General features: G+C 45.1%; 2 protein-coding genes across 14 annotated transcripts in view; both read right to left on the reverse strand.

The window, feature by feature from the left end:
- The window catches only part of LOC147022605 (ubiquitin carboxyl-terminal hydrolase 2-like), an 82,128-nt gene that overhangs the window by 28,114 nt on the left and 30,895 nt on the right, over positions 1–23,119 (reverse strand). The window contains exon 14 of one of the 13 annotated variants that reach the window (XR_015059811.1): positions 17,220–22,545. The exons of the other annotated variants lie outside the window; for them this stretch is intronic. The gene's annotated coding sequence lies outside the window, so the exon portion shown is untranslated. Of the gene's footprint in view, positions 1–17,219; positions 22,546–23,119 lie in introns of those variants that run through there. 13 annotated transcript variants of the gene reach the window in all.
- Positions 1,564–2,451, reverse strand: LOC147022606 (uncharacterized; the record flags this gene model as incomplete). Its single annotated transcript, XM_085887140.1, has 1 exon — positions 1,564–2,451. A coding segment is annotated over one exon (888 nt), but the record flags the coding sequence as incomplete, so codon positions are not given.

Genomic DNA, 23,119 nt, shown 5'->3' on the forward strand with positions numbered 1-23,119 from the left:
GAGGACCAGCTTACTTGTCACAGGGGCACTGCATCGGCGGCACAGCGGTGCTTCCAGAAAATGATGCTACCAGCATCCGCAGGCTGCGGATGAAGCAACAACACGCGTGTTCTTCAGAATAAGTTGTTTAAAATTGAAAAATGGACGAAAAACAAACTCCTCAATTTCATCGAGATGACACAATTCTAGAATGTTCTCTTCCCGTCGTGTGGCGAACAGACATCATGTTTGGTGATTAATGAGAGAGGAAACATGAAACACTTTATCCAGGAGTACGCATGTACACGCACACCTTCCCCTCCAGCTTTCTTTTGCCTTTTTCTGCATGTTTGTGCTCCCCAGATACCCTAACATTTTAATGTGTCTCAAGTCACAAAAACACCTATAATCAGGCCCAAAGATCATATTTTTGTCCATTTACATTCAACTAGTGCGTGCCCGGAAAAAAAGAAAAAAGAATTGTGACGTCAATTGTGATGTCATAGCACCGTGTCCTGTCATTGGTTTGGTAAACAAATGGCCATAACTTGGGAACCACTTGTCCGATTAATATCAAACCTTGAAAAGGTACATCCTCAGGTCCCCAGCAATATACCTGGCAAGTTTCAATTAGATTGGCCCAGTGGTTGTCGAGACACGGCGGTCACAGACAGACAGACAGACAGACACACACAGAGATTGCTGGAATTATAGATAGATTACATCCTCATAAAATAAAATATCGAACAAATAAAATAAACAAAGGCAAAACATCAACGTCATGACGTCGACCGATATGGCTCCGCCCACAATAAGTCTTCGCTACCTCGAAGTTTGCCCAAAAACCTCAAGATTATTTGACCTCAATACAACATCTGTAAATATGTATCATGGTACATGGACTTCGTAGAGTTCAAATCCCACAGTCAATGGTATCATATGAACCAGGAGCTTTAATGTGACCTCTGACCCTTGACCTTTTAGTGACAAATAATCAGTCGTGTATGGACACACACCTTTGAATTAGGTTCGTACACACTTGGACCATGCTTGATTACAATACCTTCAGCAGTTCTCAAGTATTGAAGGTTCCCACTTGCTGCCCCACCCCCCTCACTGGATCATAAAGGGAGGTCAGGAACCAGAAACATGTATTGTCATGAAGATTGAAGGGGTTGGGTTGGGTTGGGGGTGGTGGTGGCGGTGGGGTCCCAGCATGAATAGAGTGGTAGGTAGTCTGATGTTGGGCGGAAGATATTTGCATGTGTAATTGTTAATGGTGCACAAATAGTAACACCTCAAAAATCAGTAACACAGCCACACGTAACACAGCGACACGCAGCACAGCGACACGCAACACAACAACACAGCGACACGCAACACAGCGACACGCAACACAACGACACGTAACACAACGACACGTAACAATACGTAACACAATACATAACACGATGATACGTAACACGACAATACGTAACACGACAATATGTAACACAACGATACGTAACACGACGATACGTAACACGACGATACGTAACACAACTATACGTAACACAACTATACGAAACATGATACGTAACACAACTATACGAAACATGATACGTAACACAACGATACGTAACACAAGGATACGTAACACAACGATACGTAACACAACAATAGGTAACACAACGATACGTAACACAACGATACGTAACACAACGATACGTAACACAACGATACGTAACACAAGGATACGTAACACAAGGATACGTAACACAAGGATACGTAACACAAGGATACGTAACACAAGGATACGTAACACAAGGATACGTAACACAAGGATACGTAACACAAGGATACGTAACACAAGGATACGTAACACAAGGATACGTAACACAAGGATACGTAACACAAGGATACGTAACACAAGGATACGTAACACAAGGATACGTAACACAAGGATACGTAACACAAGGATACGTAACACAAGGATACGTAACACAAGGATACGTAACACAACGATACGTAACACAAGGATACGTAACACAACGACACGTAACACAATACGTAACACGATGATACGTAGCACAACGATACGTAACACGACGATACGTAACATGATACGTAACACAACGATACGTAACACAACGATACGAAACACGATACGTAACACAACGATACGTAACACAACGACACGTAACACAACGACACGTAACACAACGACACGTAACACAACGACACGTAACACGATACATAACACGATGATACGTAACACAACGATACGTAACACAACGATACGTAACACAACGATACGAAACACGATACGTAACACAACGATACGTAACACAAGGATACGTAACACAACGATACGTAACACAAGGATACGTAACACAAGGATACGTAACACAAGGATACGTAACACAAGGATACGTAACACAAGGATACGTAACACAAGGATACGTAACACAAGGATACGTAACACAACGATACATAACACAACGATACGTAACGCAACAATACGTAACACAAGGATACGTAACACAAGGATACGTAACACAAGGATACGTAACACAAGGATACGTAACACAACGATACGTAACACAACAATAGGTAACACAACGATACGTAACACAACGATACGTAACACGATACGTAACACAACGATACGTAACACAACAATACGTAACACAATGATACGTAACACAACGATACGTAACACAACGATATGTAACACAAGGATACGTAACACAAGGATACGTAACACAACGATACGTAACACAACGACACGTAACACAATACATAACACGATGATACGTAGCACAACGATACGTAACACGACGATACGTAACACGATACGTAACACAACGATACGTAACACAACGATACGAAACACGATACGTAACACAACGATACGTAACACAAGGATACGTAACACAACGATACGTAACACAACGATACGTAACACAACGACACGTAACACAATACATAACACGATGATACGTAACACAACGATACGTAACACGACGATACGTAACACGATACGTAACACGACGATACGTAACACAACGATACATAACACAACGATACGAAACACAACGATACGTAACACGATACGTAACACAACGATACGTAACACAAGGATACGTAACACAAGGATACGTAACACAAGGATACGTAACACAAGGATACGTAACACAAGGATACGTAACACAAGGATACGTAACACAAGGATACGTAACACAAGGATACGTAACACAAGGATACGTAACACAACGATACATAACACAACGATACGTAACGCAACAATACGTAACACAACGATACGTAACACGATACGTAACACGATACGTAACACAAGGATACGTAACACAACAATACGTAACACAACGATACGTAACACGATACGTAACACGATACGTAACACAAGGATACGTAACACAAGGATACGTAACACAAGCATACGTAACACAACGATATGAAACACAATGATATGTAACAGCAGGCAACTTATGCCCATTAGCCAATACAACTTTGTTTCGCTGTCACCTGTTGTTGCTAATGTGCCAAAATCATCAAAATCTGTAAACACGAGGTGCATGAACTTGATCTTAATGAAGAGCAGTATCTCAGGAACCAATTTATTCCTCTTCTAATCACGTCTTCAGCAGTTGAAAAACAACCTGAGAGAGGTTGGTCGTTGAGATGTATCTGTAGTTTATGATAATGCATGCATACATGGGTGTACCGGGGCATGATTCAGGGAGTCATGTGACCCCCCTCCCCCCCCCCCATGTTCCGATGATGTGCTGTGTTGTCCCTGTGTCCGAATAAAACCTGTTGTTCCCACTTCAGAGCCTTCATCCCGGTCTATTGAGTACATTACAGTGGCGATGAGGACGTCATCGTGCATCGGCATATTGCGTGAATACACAATTGGGGGATGATTGGGAAGACTATACCGATCATCTGAATCAGTACTTCGTGGCAAACAAAATGGCCACCGATGACAACGCCGAAAGGCAGCAAGCTGTATTATTGACTGTATGCGGCACCCCGATGTACAGCCTCATCAAAGATCTTCTTGCCCCAGACAAACCTTCTGACAAGTCGTATGAAGAGTTCGTCAATCTTGTGAAAAGACATTATCACCCTAAACTGGGTAAGATTGTCTCAAGATACAAATTTTATTGCCACCATCGTCAAGATGGTCAGTCAGCATCCGAGTTTGTAGCTGATTTACGCCGACTCGCCGAACATTGAGTTTTTACAGATAAACTCGAAGATGTTATGTGATTTCTTTATAATAGGCATCAATGACAACTCACTTCTGAGAAACTCCTCACTGAATCCGACCCCAATTTGGCCAAAGTCATGGAAATAGCCACTGTGTGTATGCAAACGGCCGAGAGCCTGCCTGTGATCTCTAACAAATCAAGACACTCAGGAGGCTTACAGACACGAGCTGATCTTCTCAGGGTGAGTACAGGGCTGTCCTTGATTGCAACTGCTGTGGGCTTCTAAATCAGGGGTATGGGGTCGGGTATGAAACTCAATCAGGGGTATGAAACCTTTCATGAGGAAACACCTCAGGTTCAAACGCAGGTTAACACAGGAGTGGGTGATAAAGGCACTTGAGCCGGTTCAATGTTTGGCTCTCCATGACATAACCTGAGTTGGTCAACATGTTTACGCATGCATCGACCGTCCAAGAAAGGCTGCTGCACTCCGGCCTGTATCTACTGACTTGAGAACACACACCAAGGAGGTGGTTCCTGTAGTTGGCTCAGCTAACGTAACTGTAGGGTATGGAAACACCACTCATGTCTTATCACTACTGATTGTGCGTGGAGAAGGACCAACCCTCTGAAGCAGAGATTGGTTATGAATAATCAGACTTCATTGGAGTGACGTAAACAGTCTCCAACTCTGATGCTGGATATGATACTGTACTCAACAAGTACCCTGGGCTGTTCAGCAATGGTGTTGGCACCTTTGCAGGGCCCAAAATGGGGATTCATGTTTCTGCAGATGCTCAGCCATTGTCCCATAAGGCTAGACCTGGGCTCTACATGATGTGATCAATGATCAAATGTGATCTTGACCGCCTGCAGCGTGAGGGCATCATCTCACCAGTCGAGTACTCCGACTGGGCAGCACCTATTGTTCCAATATTCAAAGCAGATGGAACAGTGCACTTTTGTGGGGACTACAAAACGATAATCAACCACTATTCGAAGCTGGATGGCTACCCTTTGCCCAAAGCAAAGGATCTGTTCACCACTCTCATGAGTGGCCAGACATTCACTGAGCTTGACTTGACCAATGTCTATGCTCAAATGGAACTGGTTGATGATTCCATGCCCTGTACACACATCAACTCTCATCAAGAACTCGACATGCACAACAGATGTCCATTTGGCATACGCTCTGCCGCACCAATCTTCCAACGCAAGATGGAGACATTATTGAAAACTGTACCAAAGACAGTCGTATTCCAGGACGACATACCAGTGACTGGCAAGTCACAACATGAACACCTCGAGAACCTAAACACAGTCCTCAATCGGTTGTCACAAGCTGGGTTATGCCTTAGGCATAAATGTACCTTTATGGCACGTGAAGTTGAATACCTGGGTCATCAAATCTCCTGTCAAGGCATTTTGCCCTCTCCGAGCAAAGTTGAAGCAATTGCGAATGCGCCATTGCCACAAAACATTTCAGAACTTCGTGCATTCCTGGGTATGTTGACCTACTTTGGTAATTTCCTGCCCTAAGCACAACTGTCGAGCCTCTGCATCTTCTCCTCAGGAAAAACGTTGTCTGCAAATGGGAAGCTGCCTAAACAAGAGCGTTCAAGGCCGCTAAAACCATGCTGTCCTCACCATTACTTGTCCATTACGACCAGTCCAAGGAACTTTTTCTCAGTTGTGATAGCTCTCAATATGGCAATGAGTGTGCGTTGTTGCAAACAAATGGAACCGGTAATCTCCAGCCTGTTGCATATGCATCACGAACCCGATCTAACACTGAACATTGCAATGCTCAAGTAGACCAAGAGGCATTAGCGCGTGTCTGGAGCACCTTAAAGATACACCAATGTCTTTCGCAGACTGATCACAAACCCTTGTTATGTCTCCTGGGAGAAACCAGAGCCATTCTGCCCACATCATCAGGTCATGTACATCACTGGGCGTTGACCCTTACCGGTTCAGACGATTCATTGGTTTCCCACCCGGGTAAGGAAATGTACTGTGCTGACATGCTCAGTCACTTGCCACTTCCCGTAACCATCCTCGAACCTCCACAATCTGGCAATATCATTCATCTTATGGCAAACGTCATTCACGATGAAGTGCCCGTAACCGCGAAGCAGATTGCTTGTGTACTGTACTGAAGTGGGAGATGCTTAGCAGGCAGACACGAGCGGAAGGACAGTCAAGCCGAGCTGTGTTGTACAAATGCGAGCGCGGGCGTACTCTGCCCGGCGGCTCCCCTTTATTCCGTATTCGGCACACTCACGAGCCGGGCGACTCCAGTATTACTACAACGCCTCAGACGGCGCGCACACCCTATATCCCTTGCAGATACGATAACCACCACGACCACTCCTCCAATCATCACGCCCATCATGCATCATCATCATGCCCCTCCCCGTAGGCCCGCAGACTACACCACACTCCTCCCTCCTAAAAGTATGATTATTAAATGATCACCATTATAAGAAGCATTATAAGGACTTCGGTATAACAATCATGAAAATAAAATGAAAAATAGCGAAGTATAATAGCACACCACATCATATAATGTGTCGATGCGAGCGAGTGGAGCAGCAAAATGAGAAGCACAGCAGCACTACGCAGCAAAAACGCCCCCAGGCAGCCCATGCTGACATGCCCCTCGCCGAGGTCGTGACGACCTTTCGAGCCAACCTCCCCCGGCACCATCAAACGCCTCCGGCCCACTCCCCCCAGGCAGACCCGACGTAGATAAACATTCCGAGGCCGGAAGCCCGCTGTCTGGAAGCCGTGGCGCCAGCCTTAGACCTTGGCCGGGGGCGCTGAACAGCGCCGCTGGCTGCACGCATTTAATGCTCCAAAACAACTCACGCACCACAATCAGTTGAGACGCCAACGCCCGTCCAAACGGCCTTGAGCGAACACAAAGAGCTGCGCTCGCAACCAGAGGTGGGGGTAACGCCCACCAGGGCACCAGTCTTGGTCCTGAGTCGACCTCCGAGACCCACACGGCAGCTAGACGGGAGCAACTCCACTTAAACCACACTGCAATCATAGGCTCATTATAAATCACTACGAACATTATTCGAAGTATTGCAAACTCATTTTTCCGTACAGCGCGCTTTTCTGATAAAATCCCAGCACATGACAAAGCAACTACCTGCGGCCTGGGGCAACTGGAGGCCAATAAACCTTCTTTATTCGCCCCCACATCACATTGATCATAACACCAACTCCATTGACTGATCTTCGCCAAATCCACTTTCACACGAGAACTGCTGGCATTTATTTCAACAACGTTAAACTGCATCACTAGCGCAAGGAAAAACATATATGCCCTGAACAACAACGCACAACCCACATCACGAGCCCGTTTCTTGGTTGCCGACTTGATGTTGCGACTCGCGACTCCCTCTAGCGCCACGGGCTACCCGCCACCTGTTGAAGCTGCCTGGACAACACCGATGCGCATTGCCTCACGAACCCTGCCGAAGCGCGGGAACTCATCGCGAACGAAGCGCGGGAACTCATCGCGAGAGCTGATATGGCTCTCGCCGCTCCTGGAGCGCACATCACCGCCGCAGGCTGCAACGAACGGTGGCTCCCGCTGCATCGACGCGGCCCCCGCCGCCAGATCCTCGCCCTCGGTACTCGACGAAGGTCTCGAAGAGAGCACTGGCACATCTGGAGGCACGAACCGGAACCCGTTCCGACCCAAAAGGGTCCGGCTCGCCTGGTCCGGCTGCTGCTCCGGCTCGCCGGCATCGTCATGCCCCGGCTGCAGGCTGATCTCCAGGTCACTGGGGTCCTGCTGCGGTGCCCCTTCGCTCCCGGTGCGACCGTGCTGCGGTGCCCCTTCGCTCCCGGTGCGACCGTGCTGCGGTGCGCGCCCTCGTCCCGCACCGCTAGGCGCGCGAGCACCCTGCGGCACTTGAGCCATCGTGCGGACTCCGGGCTGCGCGACCTGCGGCACTTGCGCAGTCACCGCGTGGCCCTCGGGATTAGCCGCCATGCTCCAGCTGAAGCTACTCATTACGTCTTTGCCAGCAATGGCGCGGACATCCGTGAGTGTCTGCTCGACAGATGAAGCAGTCGCGACCGCCGAGTCGAATGTGATGTCGGTCAACCGTAGGATGGCTGCTCGCAGACCAGAAATAAAACGATCTCTGAACCGTGCCGGACGCTCCTCCGACGTGAATTCGCACGGCACAGCCGAATGCGATGAGCGGCCAGCACGAGCGGACTCAATTCGACACCCGATCCGTGCCTCGCTCACTTCCTCCCCCCCCCTGCCACTGATCTTGTCATCTCCGGATCAATTGCAAGCAGGTTTCGACCCGGGACGGAAGGATCGCTTTGCACACCGCCATCTATGACCGTAACAATGGGCGATGACCCTCGGCCCACACACCGTAGACGACCTCGAGAGCTCAGACCGCCGTCCGAGTGATTGCATTGCCACGCTTGCCCACGACCCGCGCCGCAGACCGTGCGCATGGCCGTACGTACCTGGCCCATCGCGATGACCCATAGACCATCTGCTGTGCCCCGACCATCGAGACCACGGACATTCTCCAGAGCTTGCGCAACGTCCAACGCCGCGTTCGAGCCGAAACGCGTGTCCTCGACAAAACGAACAGGAAAATGAACCAAACGAACGAACGTTGCCCACTCGACGTGGCCGAAGTCGATTCCGACGAAGGCGGGCACACGTACGTTTACCGTGCACCGACCCTCTGCCATGTTCGCGCTGGCGAGACCTTTGGCTCCGTAGCTTGGAACCGTATGGGTCATTTGCCGCCCTTACACACGCCGATCCGAAGATCCTCGTTCGCCAACTGTACTGTACTGAAGTGGGAGATGCTTAGCAGGCAGACACGAGCGGAAGGACAGTCGAGCCGAGCTGTGTTGTACAAATGCGAGCGCGGGCGTACTCTGCCCGGCGGCTCCCCTTTATTCCGTATTCGGCACACTCACGAGCCGGGCGACTCCAGTATTACTACAACGCCTCAGACGGCGCGCACACCCTATATCCCTTGCAGATACGATAACCACCACGACCACTCCTCCAATCATCACGCCCATCATGCATCATCATCATGCCCCTCCCCGTAGGCCCGCAGACTACACCACAGCTTGTGCTTCCAATAGCAATCTAGATTTGTCACAAATTAAACGCTGTGTTATGTCAGGTAATTGGGCATCACTACCGGCATGAGCTTGTATGTCAGCGCCCAGCAAACACTCAGCGTTATGCACCGGAAGGGGCGAAACCGTACCTCATCCAGAAGGATGGGCTCTTTAATGATGCAGACTGCCTGCTTTGGGGTAGCCGAGTGATAATTCCGCCAAAACTCCGTGGAAAAATTATCAGTGAACTCCACAATGCTCATCCAGGCATCGTCACCATGAAGGCTATTGCCCGAGCCCATGTTCGGTGGCCTGGTTTGGACAGTGACATCGAGTCCAGTGCACGGCATTGTTACACTGATCAAGCCCATGCCAAGACACCGCCAAAGTCTCAATTGACCATGTGGTCGTAGCTATCAAAACCATGGTTCAGACTACACATTAACCAGGCTGGTCCATTTCAAGGGAAGCTCTTCCTTATTGTAGTTGATGCCCACTCCAAATGGATTGAAGCTCTCGTGGTGCCATCCTCATCCTCTGCTGTAACATCTGAAGCTCCACATACCATGTTCACACAACATGGTGTTCCGAACTCCATTGTATCAGATAATGTATCGGCATTTACGAGTTCAGAGTTTCAGAACTTTTGTAAAATTAATGGCATGAAGCACTACACATCCGCCCCCTACAAACCTGCCAGTTATGGGCAAGCCAAACGTGCTGTTCAGATCATCAAGAATGGTCTAAGTTGCGTCAAGGAAGGCTCCATGCAATCTCGTCCAGCTCGTGTGTTGCTCAACAACTGCACCACACCACATCAAATCAGCGGTCGCTCACCTGCCAAGTTTCTGATGGGTCGTGAATTAACAACACGGTTATCATTAGTGTGATGTATTGCTATGTTGCGTCTGTGCATGCATGGACAGGCCTGGTGCGCGATGGTCAGATTAAAAGCTTGTTGGACAATGGCAGTGTTCTGGTAACCAGTGTTTCTCTTTGCCTCAACACACATTTCAGTTCTGGGAGAACTGAACATCTAGTGACGAGGATAAACGAGTTTGCCTTGGAGACTGCCTTATTCTCTCTTCCTGAAGTCATGGCCACATTTGCGACGATTAGAGAGTTTTAAGCTGAAGAGGAAGAGAGGTAGCTGCATGGAGTGTATACAGCACTACTTCACAGCTAACGACATTACGAGTGTGGAGAAACAACGGTCCGTAATGCTGAGTGCTTGCTGGGTGGCGACATACAAGCTCATGCCAAGTTTGTTCACACCGAGGAAACTGGGAGACGTCCCGTTTTCAGAGCTGGTTAAAGTCGTTCAATACCACTGGAATCCAAGGCCGTCGGTGAGTGTATAGTGCTACAAACTGAACATCTGCAGTCAAGAAGGGGGTGAATCCATTTTGGACGATGTAGCAGCCTTATGTGTATTGACTGAACGGTGTGAATATGGAGGTAATCTCGAGGAAATGCTATGGGATCGGTTAGTCTGTGGAGTAACGAACGATTGCATCCAACGCAGATTGGCAACGGAAACAACGTTGGATTTAGACAAGGCCCTGAATGTAGCTTCATCAATGGAATTGGCAGAAAATAACACATTGGATCTCCATTAACATACCGGAGTAGTGCAGGATCAGGGAGCAGTAAACAAGATGATGAGTTTGAATAGTCAGCAGACTCCCCCACACGCTTTATCTTTTGAATAGGGGTCCGCAGTAAAATGTGATCGCTGTGGACTGACGGCTCGTAATCAAACTAGCGAATGTTAAGCTTGAAATGTGGACTGCTATATAGGTGGAAAAAAGGGTCACTTTGCAAGAGTCTGTCGTTCAAAACCCAACGCATTCCTCAGAGCAAGACCAGCCCTCCACAAGGAACGAGCAAAATGTCTCAATACAAGACATATCAGTTGGAGGAGGAAAATGAAGAAGACACGTAGTCTTTTTTCATAAATGGAGCAACCAAGCGAAATCAAAGCCACTGGTTGTGAGGTTGGAGGTACAAATCAGAGAAGTACAGATGCAAATAGACAGTGGGTCTTTGGTATCACTGATTTGTGAGGCTATGTTCCAGGAGAAATGGAGGGCAGACTACCCAAACAGACCCATAATCTGCCCCAGTCAGACCATACTACATACATATACTGATGAACCTGTGGATATTGTGGGAGAATGCAAAGTCGCTGAAAGGTATGGCACACAGAATGCAGAGTTGACCTTAATGGTGGTGAGAGGTTCAGGGCCCAGTCTGCTGGGAGAGGATTGGCAGGAGGTGAACAACCTCAATGCCAGTGATCAATTGAGGAACTCCTTAACGACAATGGAGACCTTTTCACATTGAATCTGGGAAAAACTGAAAGGAAAGGAGGTCGAGCTAGATATTGACCCAAATGCAATTCCGAAGTTTGTGAAAGCCCGCCCGGTACCCTTTTCACGAAGAGGGAAGGTAGATCAGGAGTTGGATCGGTTGCTAAAAGGCTGGGATCATAGAACCTGTACAATTTTCTTGTTAGGCAGCTCCGATCGTCCCGGTTCTGAAAGGGGATGGTTCGGTTGGGATATGCAGAGACAAGGTTACAGTCAATCTGGCAGCCTGCTCTCAGGCACTTACCCCATTCCACGCATTGATGAGTTCACAAAACTTTCTTGGGGGGGGGGGGTGGGACCTCTTCACAAAGCTAGACTTCAGCCACGCCTAACAGCAGTTGCTTTTGTCGAAAACTTCACAATCAACACACATCGGCGATTGTTCAGAAACACACGCTTACCTTTTGGCGAGTCAATGGTACCATCTGTGTTCCAACGCACAATGGAAAATTTGCTGGTGGGGATTCCAGGATTCATGGTCGACCTTGCTTTGTAAGGAACAGGAAATTCTGTTAGCGACCATCTTTGCAACCTTAAGATTGCAAGATTGCAATTACAAAAAAATCGTTTTTCTTCACTGAAGTCACATACCTCAGCCACAAGTTAACCGTGAACGGGATACAGCTGACAGATTAGGTGGTCAGGGAGATAACCTAGGCACCTGCACCAAAGAACTGAAGCCCTTCTTTGGGCTACTGAACGACTATGGCAAGTATTTGCCAGATTTAGCATCTGCACTTGAGCCTCCACTGCAGAAGGAGGTGCGGTGGCAATGGAAGAAGGATCAACAAGGAACATTTCAAAAAGCAAAGTGCTTGCTGAAATCCACACATTACGATGATCGCAAGAAACTAGTGGTGTCATGTGATGCCAGTTGATATGGTGTCGGAGCAGTGCCAGCACACATAATGCCAGATGGGACAGAGAGACCGATCGGGTATGCTTCGCACACGTTGAATAATGCAGAGTGCAGATACAGGTCGATAAGGAAGGCCTCACAGTAATTTTGAGTTAAGAATTTCCACATCGAACTGTATATGGCCATGCCTTTCAAATAAAAATACATACCACAAGCCCTTGCTAGGTTTATTTAATGAAAAGCAGGCTATTCCAACAATGGCATCACCTGCAAGGCATCAAGCCTTGCAGCCTCCAAAGTGCATTCACAGTTCATGAACACAACACTCCAATCTCAGAATGAACTTGGGGAACTCGCTGGAAGGTTTGTGATTTGGGGGGGGGGGGGGGTCCACGTCTCTCATCCATAGAGAGAGAAAGACTGGAAGCACAAGACCTGAAGACTCAGACTTTTGTCCTCTCGCACAGGTACCGGCAGCGTCACACCCCATGATCCAGTGAATCCATGACTTCCCAGGCCTGACCGACGTTTACTGACCTCTCGCTGACAGCCAGCAGAGAGAGACATGAATACCACTGCCAAGGTAAGTGAATCTCTCCATGACATCACCACAACCAGGTACAGACAAGAGAGCAACATCCATTATGTCATTGAAATCTTGGATCTTAGTTTTGACCCAGGAAACACACAATCCCAGCAGCTCAGACTCCTCATTCAGCACCCCAAGGTGAATCCATATCCAGTCTCAGTAAAGATGAATGCATCATCTGCGAAATCAAGGTCAGAGATCGATATTTCTAAACGATGCACCGCCTCTTGATCTCCGAGACATCCTCCACAGAATCCAATACGTGCAGGCTCTGATAAGTGCAGGGGCCAGTACACACCCCCGACGAACTCCGTAACAGGAAATAATGCGGAGATGGTACCACCACATCTCACAGCACTCGGTACCAGAGTATCGTTTAGACTTTAGACAGATTTATCAGTTTTAGCAGCACTCCACAATGATCAAGAATCCTCCAGAGGGCATCTCAATTCACTGAATCAAATGAATTGCAGAGATAACATAGGGTCATTCCATGCCAACTCACCTAAATTTCAAAAACCTCCCCAGGTCACCTCCTCAGATTTTGCTGGAAAAATTCTTAAATGTAGATCTATATGGCTCTCTCTACCCACCATGCAAAAGATTAGCTTTCAATTCCTCATAGTTTAAAAAATATCCAGCTCTCGAGACCTTTGAAATTTTGCACTAAAAATGCCAAATGTGAAAAACGCATTTTTTTTTCAACTTCAGGGGCTTATAATTTTATAATGGACTCCTCTAGAAAGTTAATATTGCAAATCTTTACTAATTGGCATCCAGATTTTTCAATTATGGCATCAGATAGCCTCTGGGATGCATATTTCTCACTCTATAAGAAGCTAAAAATTGCTTTTGGGCCAAAACGAGGTAAAATAAGGTGAAACTATAGTAGCCCTCCTGAAAATATGGAACAACTTAGAATTTTTTCCTATTAACACAGTGATTATAGGGTCATTATCTATCCATAGATACATTTTTTGTTGGGATAATACAGTTCGGTGATTAATTATAAAAGTTTTACCATAAGCCCTTGCCTCCGAGGGCTCTAAAATGGACCAATTTTGTCCCCTGGTTTGACTATGTGGCTTGGGGTTTAGGATCTTCATTTTTTTCTCGAAAGATTGCCTCATACAAGATGTGTCTACTGAACGAATAATTTTATCGAACGCAAATGGCTTCATATTAAAATAAATTTTTATTTACATGCACATTTTTTATAATTATTTATTCACTTTTTCATATTCATGAGCTTATAAATCTGAAACTGAACACTCTAGCAAAGTGATACTGCAGATATTTATAAACTGGCACATGAAATTTAAGGATCTGTTATGAGAATACCTGATAAATGCATATGTTTCTATCTGTAGGAAGTTGAAAATGCCACTTTGAGCAAAAATGGTGAATATGCAGGGGGCATTAACTGAGGTTATGTAACAACTTGGAGTATTCTTCTCATAAATTAATAATTATAAGTACATTTTTTATTCAAAAATAAATTCTTGTAATGATAATCCAAACATATGCTTGGGTTTTAATTGAAAAAAAAAACAAGTCCTACAGTTCTCTATTTGAAGTCATTAGTTATGACATACACCACAAGATGGAGTAATGTGATGGGATTGGAGGAACTGTGAAGCGCCTTGTTGCAAGGGCAAATTTGCAGGCCACTCTACAGAATCAGATTCTGACAGCTGAAGAGATGTTCCAGTGGGAAGAGAAGAATATAGGAGGGTTCAAATTCTTATTTGTGACATCACAAGAAATCCAACAAAATGCAATAGAGTATGATCTTGAGAAGCGCTTCAGAGCAGCAACAACCATTGCTGGTACACAGTCACACCATGGTTTCCTGCCAATCTCAACAAGTCTGGAGATGAGAAGGGTTTCTTCTGATGCTGTATCAACAGTATGCACAGGACCGGAAACCACACAAGCTCATCCGTCCCAGTTATTAGTCCCAACCCTAACTGAACTGGATGTATACCAGGCTGGGAAATATATTGCTTGTGTTTATGACAGAAATGGTACATTGGGAACATTGTCACAAGAAATGATGAAAATTATGCGTTTGTGAACTTCATGAAGCAAGGAAGGGGTAACATTCTCATGGCCTCCAGAAAAAAAAAGAAAGATCAATGCTTGGTGCCATTACTCAACATTCTTTGTGTGGTTGTGGCCCCTGACATAAAATCTGGTGGACGTCAGTACCAACTGTCACAGCATGACTTTAAGCATGTTCAAGACCCGTTTTCCAAGATGTAAAATTCTGTGCCTCTGACTGCTCGATAATCATGATAATGAATGTCATAAAAGATGAAAGGTCATTAAAGAGTTTAAGGTATAAAAAATACTCATATTCATTGTCTCTGTATATCTGTAAATAAAAAAGCTGATACTCAACTAATCAAATTTGTTCTAATTTATAATTTGCAATCACTTATGAAAGTAATCATTAGCATGTACTTATGAATAAATAACATCCTTATCACCAATGTCTAATAAGAAGCATAATTTAGCCTCATGCGCACCCCTGCAAGTTCACCTTGTTTTGTACCAAGTGGGCCAAATTGCCATATTTGGCTTCCTGAAACTAGGAGTATGTGCTTTCTCGAGACATTCTGATGCCACAATCTGAAATTTTGTATAACAGTTTATAAAATTCTGCAGTAACTCTTTCCTGAATAGTTCCATTTAAGATTTATAAATTTCTGAATTTGAAAAAAGTGAATAATCAAAAAAAAACGTGCATGTAAATAAAAATTAATTTTACTATAAAGCCATGGGCGTTAGATAAAATTATTCGATCAGTAGACACATCTTATACGAGGCAATCTTTAGAAAAAAAAGAAGATCCTAAACCCCAAGCCACATGGTCAAACCAGGGGACAAAATTGGTCCATTTTCGAGCTCTCGGAGGCAAGAACTTATGGTAAAATTTATAATTCATCACCGAATTGTATTATCCCAACAAAAATGTATCTATGGATAGATAATGACCATATAATCACTGTGTTATGAGGAAAAAAATAAGTTGTTCCATATTTTCAGGAGGGCTCCTATAGTTTCACCTTATTTTAGCTCGTTTTGGTCAAAAAGCCATTTTTAGTTTCCTATCGAGTGAGAAATAGGCATCCCAGAAGCAAGCTAATGCCATAATTAAAAAATTTGGATGCCAATTAGTAAATATTTGCAATATTAGCTTTCTAGAGGAGTCCATTATAAAATTATAATCCACTGAAGTTGAAAAAAAAAATGCGTTTTTCACATTTGGCATTTTTAGGACAAAATTTCAAAGGTCTATGGAGATAGATTTTTTTTTTAAACTATGAGGAAATGAAAGCTAATCTTTTGCATGGTGGGTAGAGCCATATAGATCTACATTTAAGAATTTTTTCCAGCAAAATCTGAGGTGACCTGGGCGACCCTTAGGTGAGTTGGCACGGAATGACCCCATAGGCTGAAAGCAGCCCCTGCCGAAACTTGTCGGTGAGGACCCCAAAGATACGGTCTTATTAGGCCTACACACACCATCCAAATAATTAACATTTCCTCAAGCAAGGACTTTTACCTTGGAGGTTATGTTGGTCCTTGTTATTTGTAACGATTTTCTCTTGAACAATTTCACCAGGGACCATATAACCCATGCCATTATAAAGATCTTCCAGAATCTCATGAGAAAAAAAAAATAAAAAATAAAAAGAATAATAATAAATAAATATACCATCAGAGATGGGGAATCCCCCGCCATTGAAAAATAATTGAAATCAGATAAGCGGTTTTCCATTTATTACAAAAATTTTTTTTTTTTAAAGATGGCCGCCCCAGTCGGCCATCTTGGATCTGGCCACACCCAAAATCAATGGGGTTCTTTTCAGGTGGTACATATGTGACCCAAATTTCAAATGGATATGGCAAACAGTTTATGAGTTATCGCACTCACAGCTATAAATGTTGACGCCCAGCCAGCCGGACGGACGACCCGGGTGACAACAATATCCCCCTTCCGCCACGCGGCGGGGGATAAAAACTCATTTTTACTTTTAATGTGCATTCTGTATCAGGAAAAAAAATGGTTTCAAGTGTTTATTGGCACAATTAGGCTGCTCATAGACATGATACAATTCCAGTGCTTCCACATATCTCATGTAGGATTGCGAGATGGGCAGGTGATCGTGATGGGCCATGCTGTTGCTGTTCCAATCGTGGTTTCTGTGATGTTTGCGATAGCATGACAGTGGAGCGGAAGTGAAGTATTCCATTATTTCTAGGAGGTAGTAAAGAAATACATAATGAATGATTGCGAAGGAATAGCCTTCTGCTTTTATGAAGAGGAAAGGGGATGGGATGGGGGGGGGGTGGTGAGGGGTTGAGAATTTGGGGCTTGTGAAGGGGGAGTTGAGGACCTGAAGCCACATTTTAGATTGAGTTTCCTTTCCACAGGTCCCTGCTAATTTTTAATTATCTATGACAGGAGGAACCCTTTAGAAGAAAGCCAGATGGACAGACAATCAGCAACCCATCTTTCTCGATGCTCAGACCATTGGACATCAGTAGAAGCGAGCCCAGCTTCTCTTATCTTCCAATATGAACAAGTCTCATTGTAAATAGCAGCAGTGATTTTGAGAAAAAGTGCCGGTCAAGTTTGACAAACAAACAAACCGTGACCTCGTCATGTCAGGTGAGAACTCTAAAAAGAAAGATTAGTCATGCAAACTACACATTCCACATGGGATCGGATTTAGCATCATAAACAGAGCTCGACAACAAAGAACGACACTGGAATGATCCGATTTTTGACATCTTTAATTACTCCATTTTAAACACAACATTTAAGCCAGAATAATTCATCTAGACCAATCAACAAAGATACAAAATTCCAAAACCGATTCAATGGCCTATACAAACAACTTTACGACTTGCAGGAAGCACTTTTTACATTTTGATATGAAAGTTATATATTCGGCACAGGGATATTTCAATTGCCCAAGATAAAGTTACCCCATTTTGGTGAAGGTTTCATATTTTTCTCAATGCTAGTTTTACATGTTGGGGAACAAACGGATAAGCTTCAGTTATTTTTGATAGCATTTAAAAATAAAATTCAGACTGAATTTTGCTTCGAAGGTTCAAAATGCTCATTGAAGTTTTAACTCCTTCAGATTGACAAACCAAACAAAAAAAAAAAAAAAAATCAAATCACTGCTTCTTAGCAGTTGCAAGCAAATCTACCTGATAGCAAAAGACAAGAACATGTCAAACAACAGGTTCAGTTTAAAGCAAACAGTAAAAACCAAGCTCGTAACATGACACCACAAACCAAGGTGGAGAAAAAGTTAACTATAAAGAATAAAAGCTTAAACTTTATTTTGAATAATTTCTCAAATTTGTATTTCAGCTAAATCCCATTCTAACACAAGGATTGGGACCAAGCATCTTACTATAATTGTCTGTCTGTGTCTGTCTGTCTGTTCCCAGGTACCGCAAAAACGGCTGAACCGATCGCAACCATTTTTGGGTGTGTAATCCTGGGACCCCTTGGAGTAAAAAAGGCATAAATATTATAACATGACCCCCTTGATGGCTCCCGAAGGGAGCAGGTGATTTCAGTTGTTAAAATTAATTTTTCAGAGAAACAGAAAATGACAAATTTTAGTCCAATAATTATTGACACTCATTATTCCAATAGAAGAAAACATCGTTTGACCACTTCTTCACCATTATTAACTAGCAGTGTACCAACCCTCAATGGGTCGAGTTTGTACATTACCGTATTTTCACGACTATAAGGCGCATATAAACGTCTTAGATTTTTGTCAAAATGTGCGACGCGCCCTATAGTGCAGTGCGCCCTTTGTGTGTATAAAAGAACAGGTATGTGCGGTATGCAGAACATTGCTGTTTTAACAACCCCGAAAATGGCAAAGAGACACGCTTATGAAGCTCAGTTTAAACTGAAGGCGATCAGCTATGCGGAGGAACATGGGAATCGAGCCGCGGCGAGGAATTTCCAGATCAACGAGTCGATGGTTCGAAAGTGGAGGAAGCTGGAAAACGAGCTGCGACAGGTGAAGAAGACGCAGCTGAGTTTCCGTGGAAACAAGGCGAGGTGGCCAGAGTTGGAGGAAAGACTTGAGCAGTGGATCGTTGAGCAAAGAGCAAGTGGGAGGAGCGTTTCGACGGTCACGATCCGACTGAAGGCAGTATCGATAGCGGAGGAAATGAAAATCGAACATTTCCACGGAGGTCCGTCTTGGTGCTTTCGCTTCATGAAACGGTGCCATTTTTCCATCCGGACCAGGACTACGATAGCGCAGCAACGTCCGGCGGATTATCAAGAAATGATGGAAAACTTCCGCTCCTACTGCAGCAAGCACATCTGCGACAAACGGATCCAGCCGAGCCATCGGCGTGAACCGGCCGTTCAAAGTGAGGCTGCGAGCGGCGTGGGAGCGGTGGATGACCGAAGGAGAGCACAGCTTCACAAAGGGTGGAAGGCAGTGCCGGGCGAGTTACGCCACAGTTTGCCACTGGATTGTTGATGCCTGGGCTAACGTGTCTGCTGGCACTGTTGTCCGAGCTTTCGCTAAAGCCGGCATCATTTCGGAGGAGCCGCACGGTGCAGAAAGTGACTCTGATACTTTAATACAGAAATTTCGGAGGAGCCGCACGGTGCAGAAAGTGATACTTTAATAAAGCACAACCAAACTCAATTTTGCTCCCGATCTATTTTTAAATACGCACACTTGTGTGCTTGTGTGAGTGTGTTGTTGTACGGCGGACGTACGTAGTAGAGGATATTCATATAAAACCCGCGCCCTATCGTGAGGAGCGCCTTATGTGTGTGTCAAATACAGGAACGGCACACACAACTTAGACTGCGCCTTTTGGCACGGTGCGCCTTTTGGTCGTGAAAATACGGTACTTGCTAGAGGGGGTGGGGGTGGGGGAGAGAAATAAATAAATAAATACAGTCTGCATTTTGCAAGAAGTCAAAAGATGTTTGTGGCAAGCCAAAAAAAGGTTTTGGATGGTCTAAAAAAAAAAAAAAATCAATCCAAAATCAAAAAAGGGTGTACAAACGTCTGAATGGTCGAAACATTCGACCACTCTTTCGACTCAAAAGATAGAAATCCATGGCCTCCAAACTCTTTAAACACAAGATCACTTTTAGAATCTGAGTGAAACAAGATCGACCCCAAAATAACTCAACCTCCTATTTGGCATAAAATATTGTTACGTTTGAGGGGGGTATGCATTCAAAGGGCAATTAGGATGTTTAATTAGGTATGCCATGCTGTTCGAGTTTACCAGGATCTCGATGTAATAAGTAGCAATTCAGTGGTGATAAGTTGTCTAGTAAATGTCCATTTCTTTAAGGGGGAAATGATAATTGTCACGTAATTAGATAGGGATACGGGATAGGGTAAGTGTGTCTGCGTAAACCCTTTTAGAATTCCCTGGAGGCTTGCCGTGACGTCACAGGACAGTGCTGCGGATGGCTCCGCCCCGTGATCATGATTGGCGGAAGGCGACGGTGGAGGGCCAATAAAAACGGCTCGATTGGAAGTGACGAGGACTCGAGGATAAAAAGGCTCTGTTCGGGGAAAAGGCAAAGAGGAAGAAGATCGGGACAGAAAAACTGTTTTGGTGGAGGTTGTTGTGCTGGGAGCGTGCTTTTTGTTGGGCTGTTTTCGATCCTGGTTTTCATCGTGTCTCGAGGCCTTCCTGTGCCTCGTGCATCACCTCGGTTGGCTCTGGGGTTCTGCTGGCTCGGAGTACGGGTCGAACGGCGGGCGGACCTGCCTCCCTCTCCTGCTCGCAACTTGGCGCCAGAACTAGTTCCCTGGCGGCTGTGAGCAGACCTGGGCCGACACCAGGAGGTCGACAGCACCACGGTGTCTTCTGCCCCTGACGAGCGCAACGCCAGCTCGCCCGACGCCAATCCAGGGACTGTTGCGTCCACACCACGGGCCAGCCTGACCACCAGGACCAGCTACGTTGTGTGTGTGTGTGTGTGTGTGTGTGTGTGTGTGTGTGTGTGTGTGTGTGTGTGTGTGTGTGTGTGTGTGTGTGTGTGTGTGTGTGTGTGTGTGTGTGTGTGTGTGTGTGTGTGTGTGTGTGTGTACCTGGCGCCTTAGAGGGTTTGAGATTTGTATATTCATTGGAATTGTCTGTGTTTTCCCCACGCCCGAACCCACACCACCATCCCGTCGAATCGCCCCGGATCCCTCTTCTTGCCGAGTCTTGTTATTTCTGGTGAGAGAAATAAACGTTATCAACTCAGTGAAAAGCGACTCGTGCCACCTTCTTCGTCCCGTTTGCGGTAGAGTGATTGAAACCGCCATCTTTGGATTATAGAAATAAACCGCCTCCATCGTTTCGGCTCATTCTATGTTGGCGGGACTGTTCAAGCCCCGTGGACGTCACAATATTAAGCTGCTGGCCAAGTTTCATAAAAATACAAGTTTCACCATCCTGCCAAATGTACGAGAATTGAGCAAATAACTAAAATAACAATGTTCGACCAATTATAGAAACTTCAACTTCGTTTTTGCACTTGTGCAATGAGACTTGAAACGCAATCCACCCCCACAATCTTCGGTGTGCACATGCAGAACCACGATAAGGATTGTTACCTGAAATCAAAAATCTGTACAGGAAGTTGAAAATACTTGGAAAAGTACTTGAGAAAGGGCTTTATGCTTCCACAAAATGAAAGGCTTGGACAACCCCCAGCTCACTGAATGTGTAGCTGCTCATACTGCACCCTCCCAACCATGTGGGTCGGTGCAAGGCCCGAGAGGATAAGTGTGTCCTACACAAACCCACAAAAGATCGCAACCGTGAATGGACTATCTGGATTAGGTGCTTCTGAACACGGATTGGAAGGTCATAACTGGGGCTTGTGAATGTACAGCGTAAGTTTAAAATTGATATTTTTGTGTGTATATATGTGCAGGTGAATACAGGTGATGCACAATGCCACTGCTCACTTATACCAGCTTGAAATGTTACCAATCTGACAACCATCCACCGCCATTTCTTGTATTCGAAAAATTATACGAGTCCGATTTGTATTTGGGAACATAACCATGATGGTTAACAATTTTAAAATTGAATGCCACACTTTCGTCCAAATGCTGATAATTGTTTAAAAGACCATTTGAAATGGATGTTGTACTTGCAAAAACAGGTCAAGTGCCTGTTGAGCAGACACCAGCAACTGTAAACCCACACAGTGAATGCACAAAAGGCCTCATTCAGCATTCAGTTTCCAAAGTCATGTATTCCTTTGTTGGAGTTACGATAAAACTTCATTTCTTCCCACTCTTGAACCAAGTCGTATATTGTGGTGGTTCCGATCCTGTACTCGCACAAGCTTGCTTGTTGCCTCACCTGAATCCAGATGTAAACGAGAAGGGCACTCTGTGGAGCGCACACCTCTACCATGTAATGCCGGATCCACGAGAACATATCGGGCCCAACAAAACTTTTGAAATATCATGCCATATAATCGTTTTTGAGCCACATCTCTTAATAGTGAAGAACGATAAAAAATTAAATTCTTTTGCCCAGATGTTCACCAAAATCAAATCAATTTGTCATGGTCACACTCCCAACCTGTACACCAAGTTCCGTGCAAATCTGTCCATAACTTTTTGATATATAGTGCTTTATATCATTTTTGGCCCCCTCTCAATGGTGAAGAATCATTTCAATGATACAGTTGGATCCGGATTTTCACAAAAATCGAATCAGTTCGTCCTCGTCACACGCTGAACCTGTCCACAATTTCATCCAGATCCGTCCACAACTGAGATAACCTCCACACAAACAGAGAAACAAACTGGTGAAAACAACCTCCCTCACCGTCAGTGGTGGAGGTAATAATGGCTAACCCACAAGGAAATAAGCATCAACCAATTTGAAATGGAAGAGTAAAATAACTCGACTTGAAGAATTCAGCAGT

The sequence above is a fragment of the Eptatretus burgeri genome, chromosome 7 (genome assembly GCF_056783735.1).
Source record: "Eptatretus burgeri isolate ZD-2024b chromosome 7, Ebu_testis_v1, whole genome shotgun sequence".
In the NCBI taxonomy this organism is placed as follows: domain Eukaryota; kingdom Metazoa; phylum Chordata; class Myxini; order Myxiniformes; family Myxinidae; genus Eptatretus; species Eptatretus burgeri.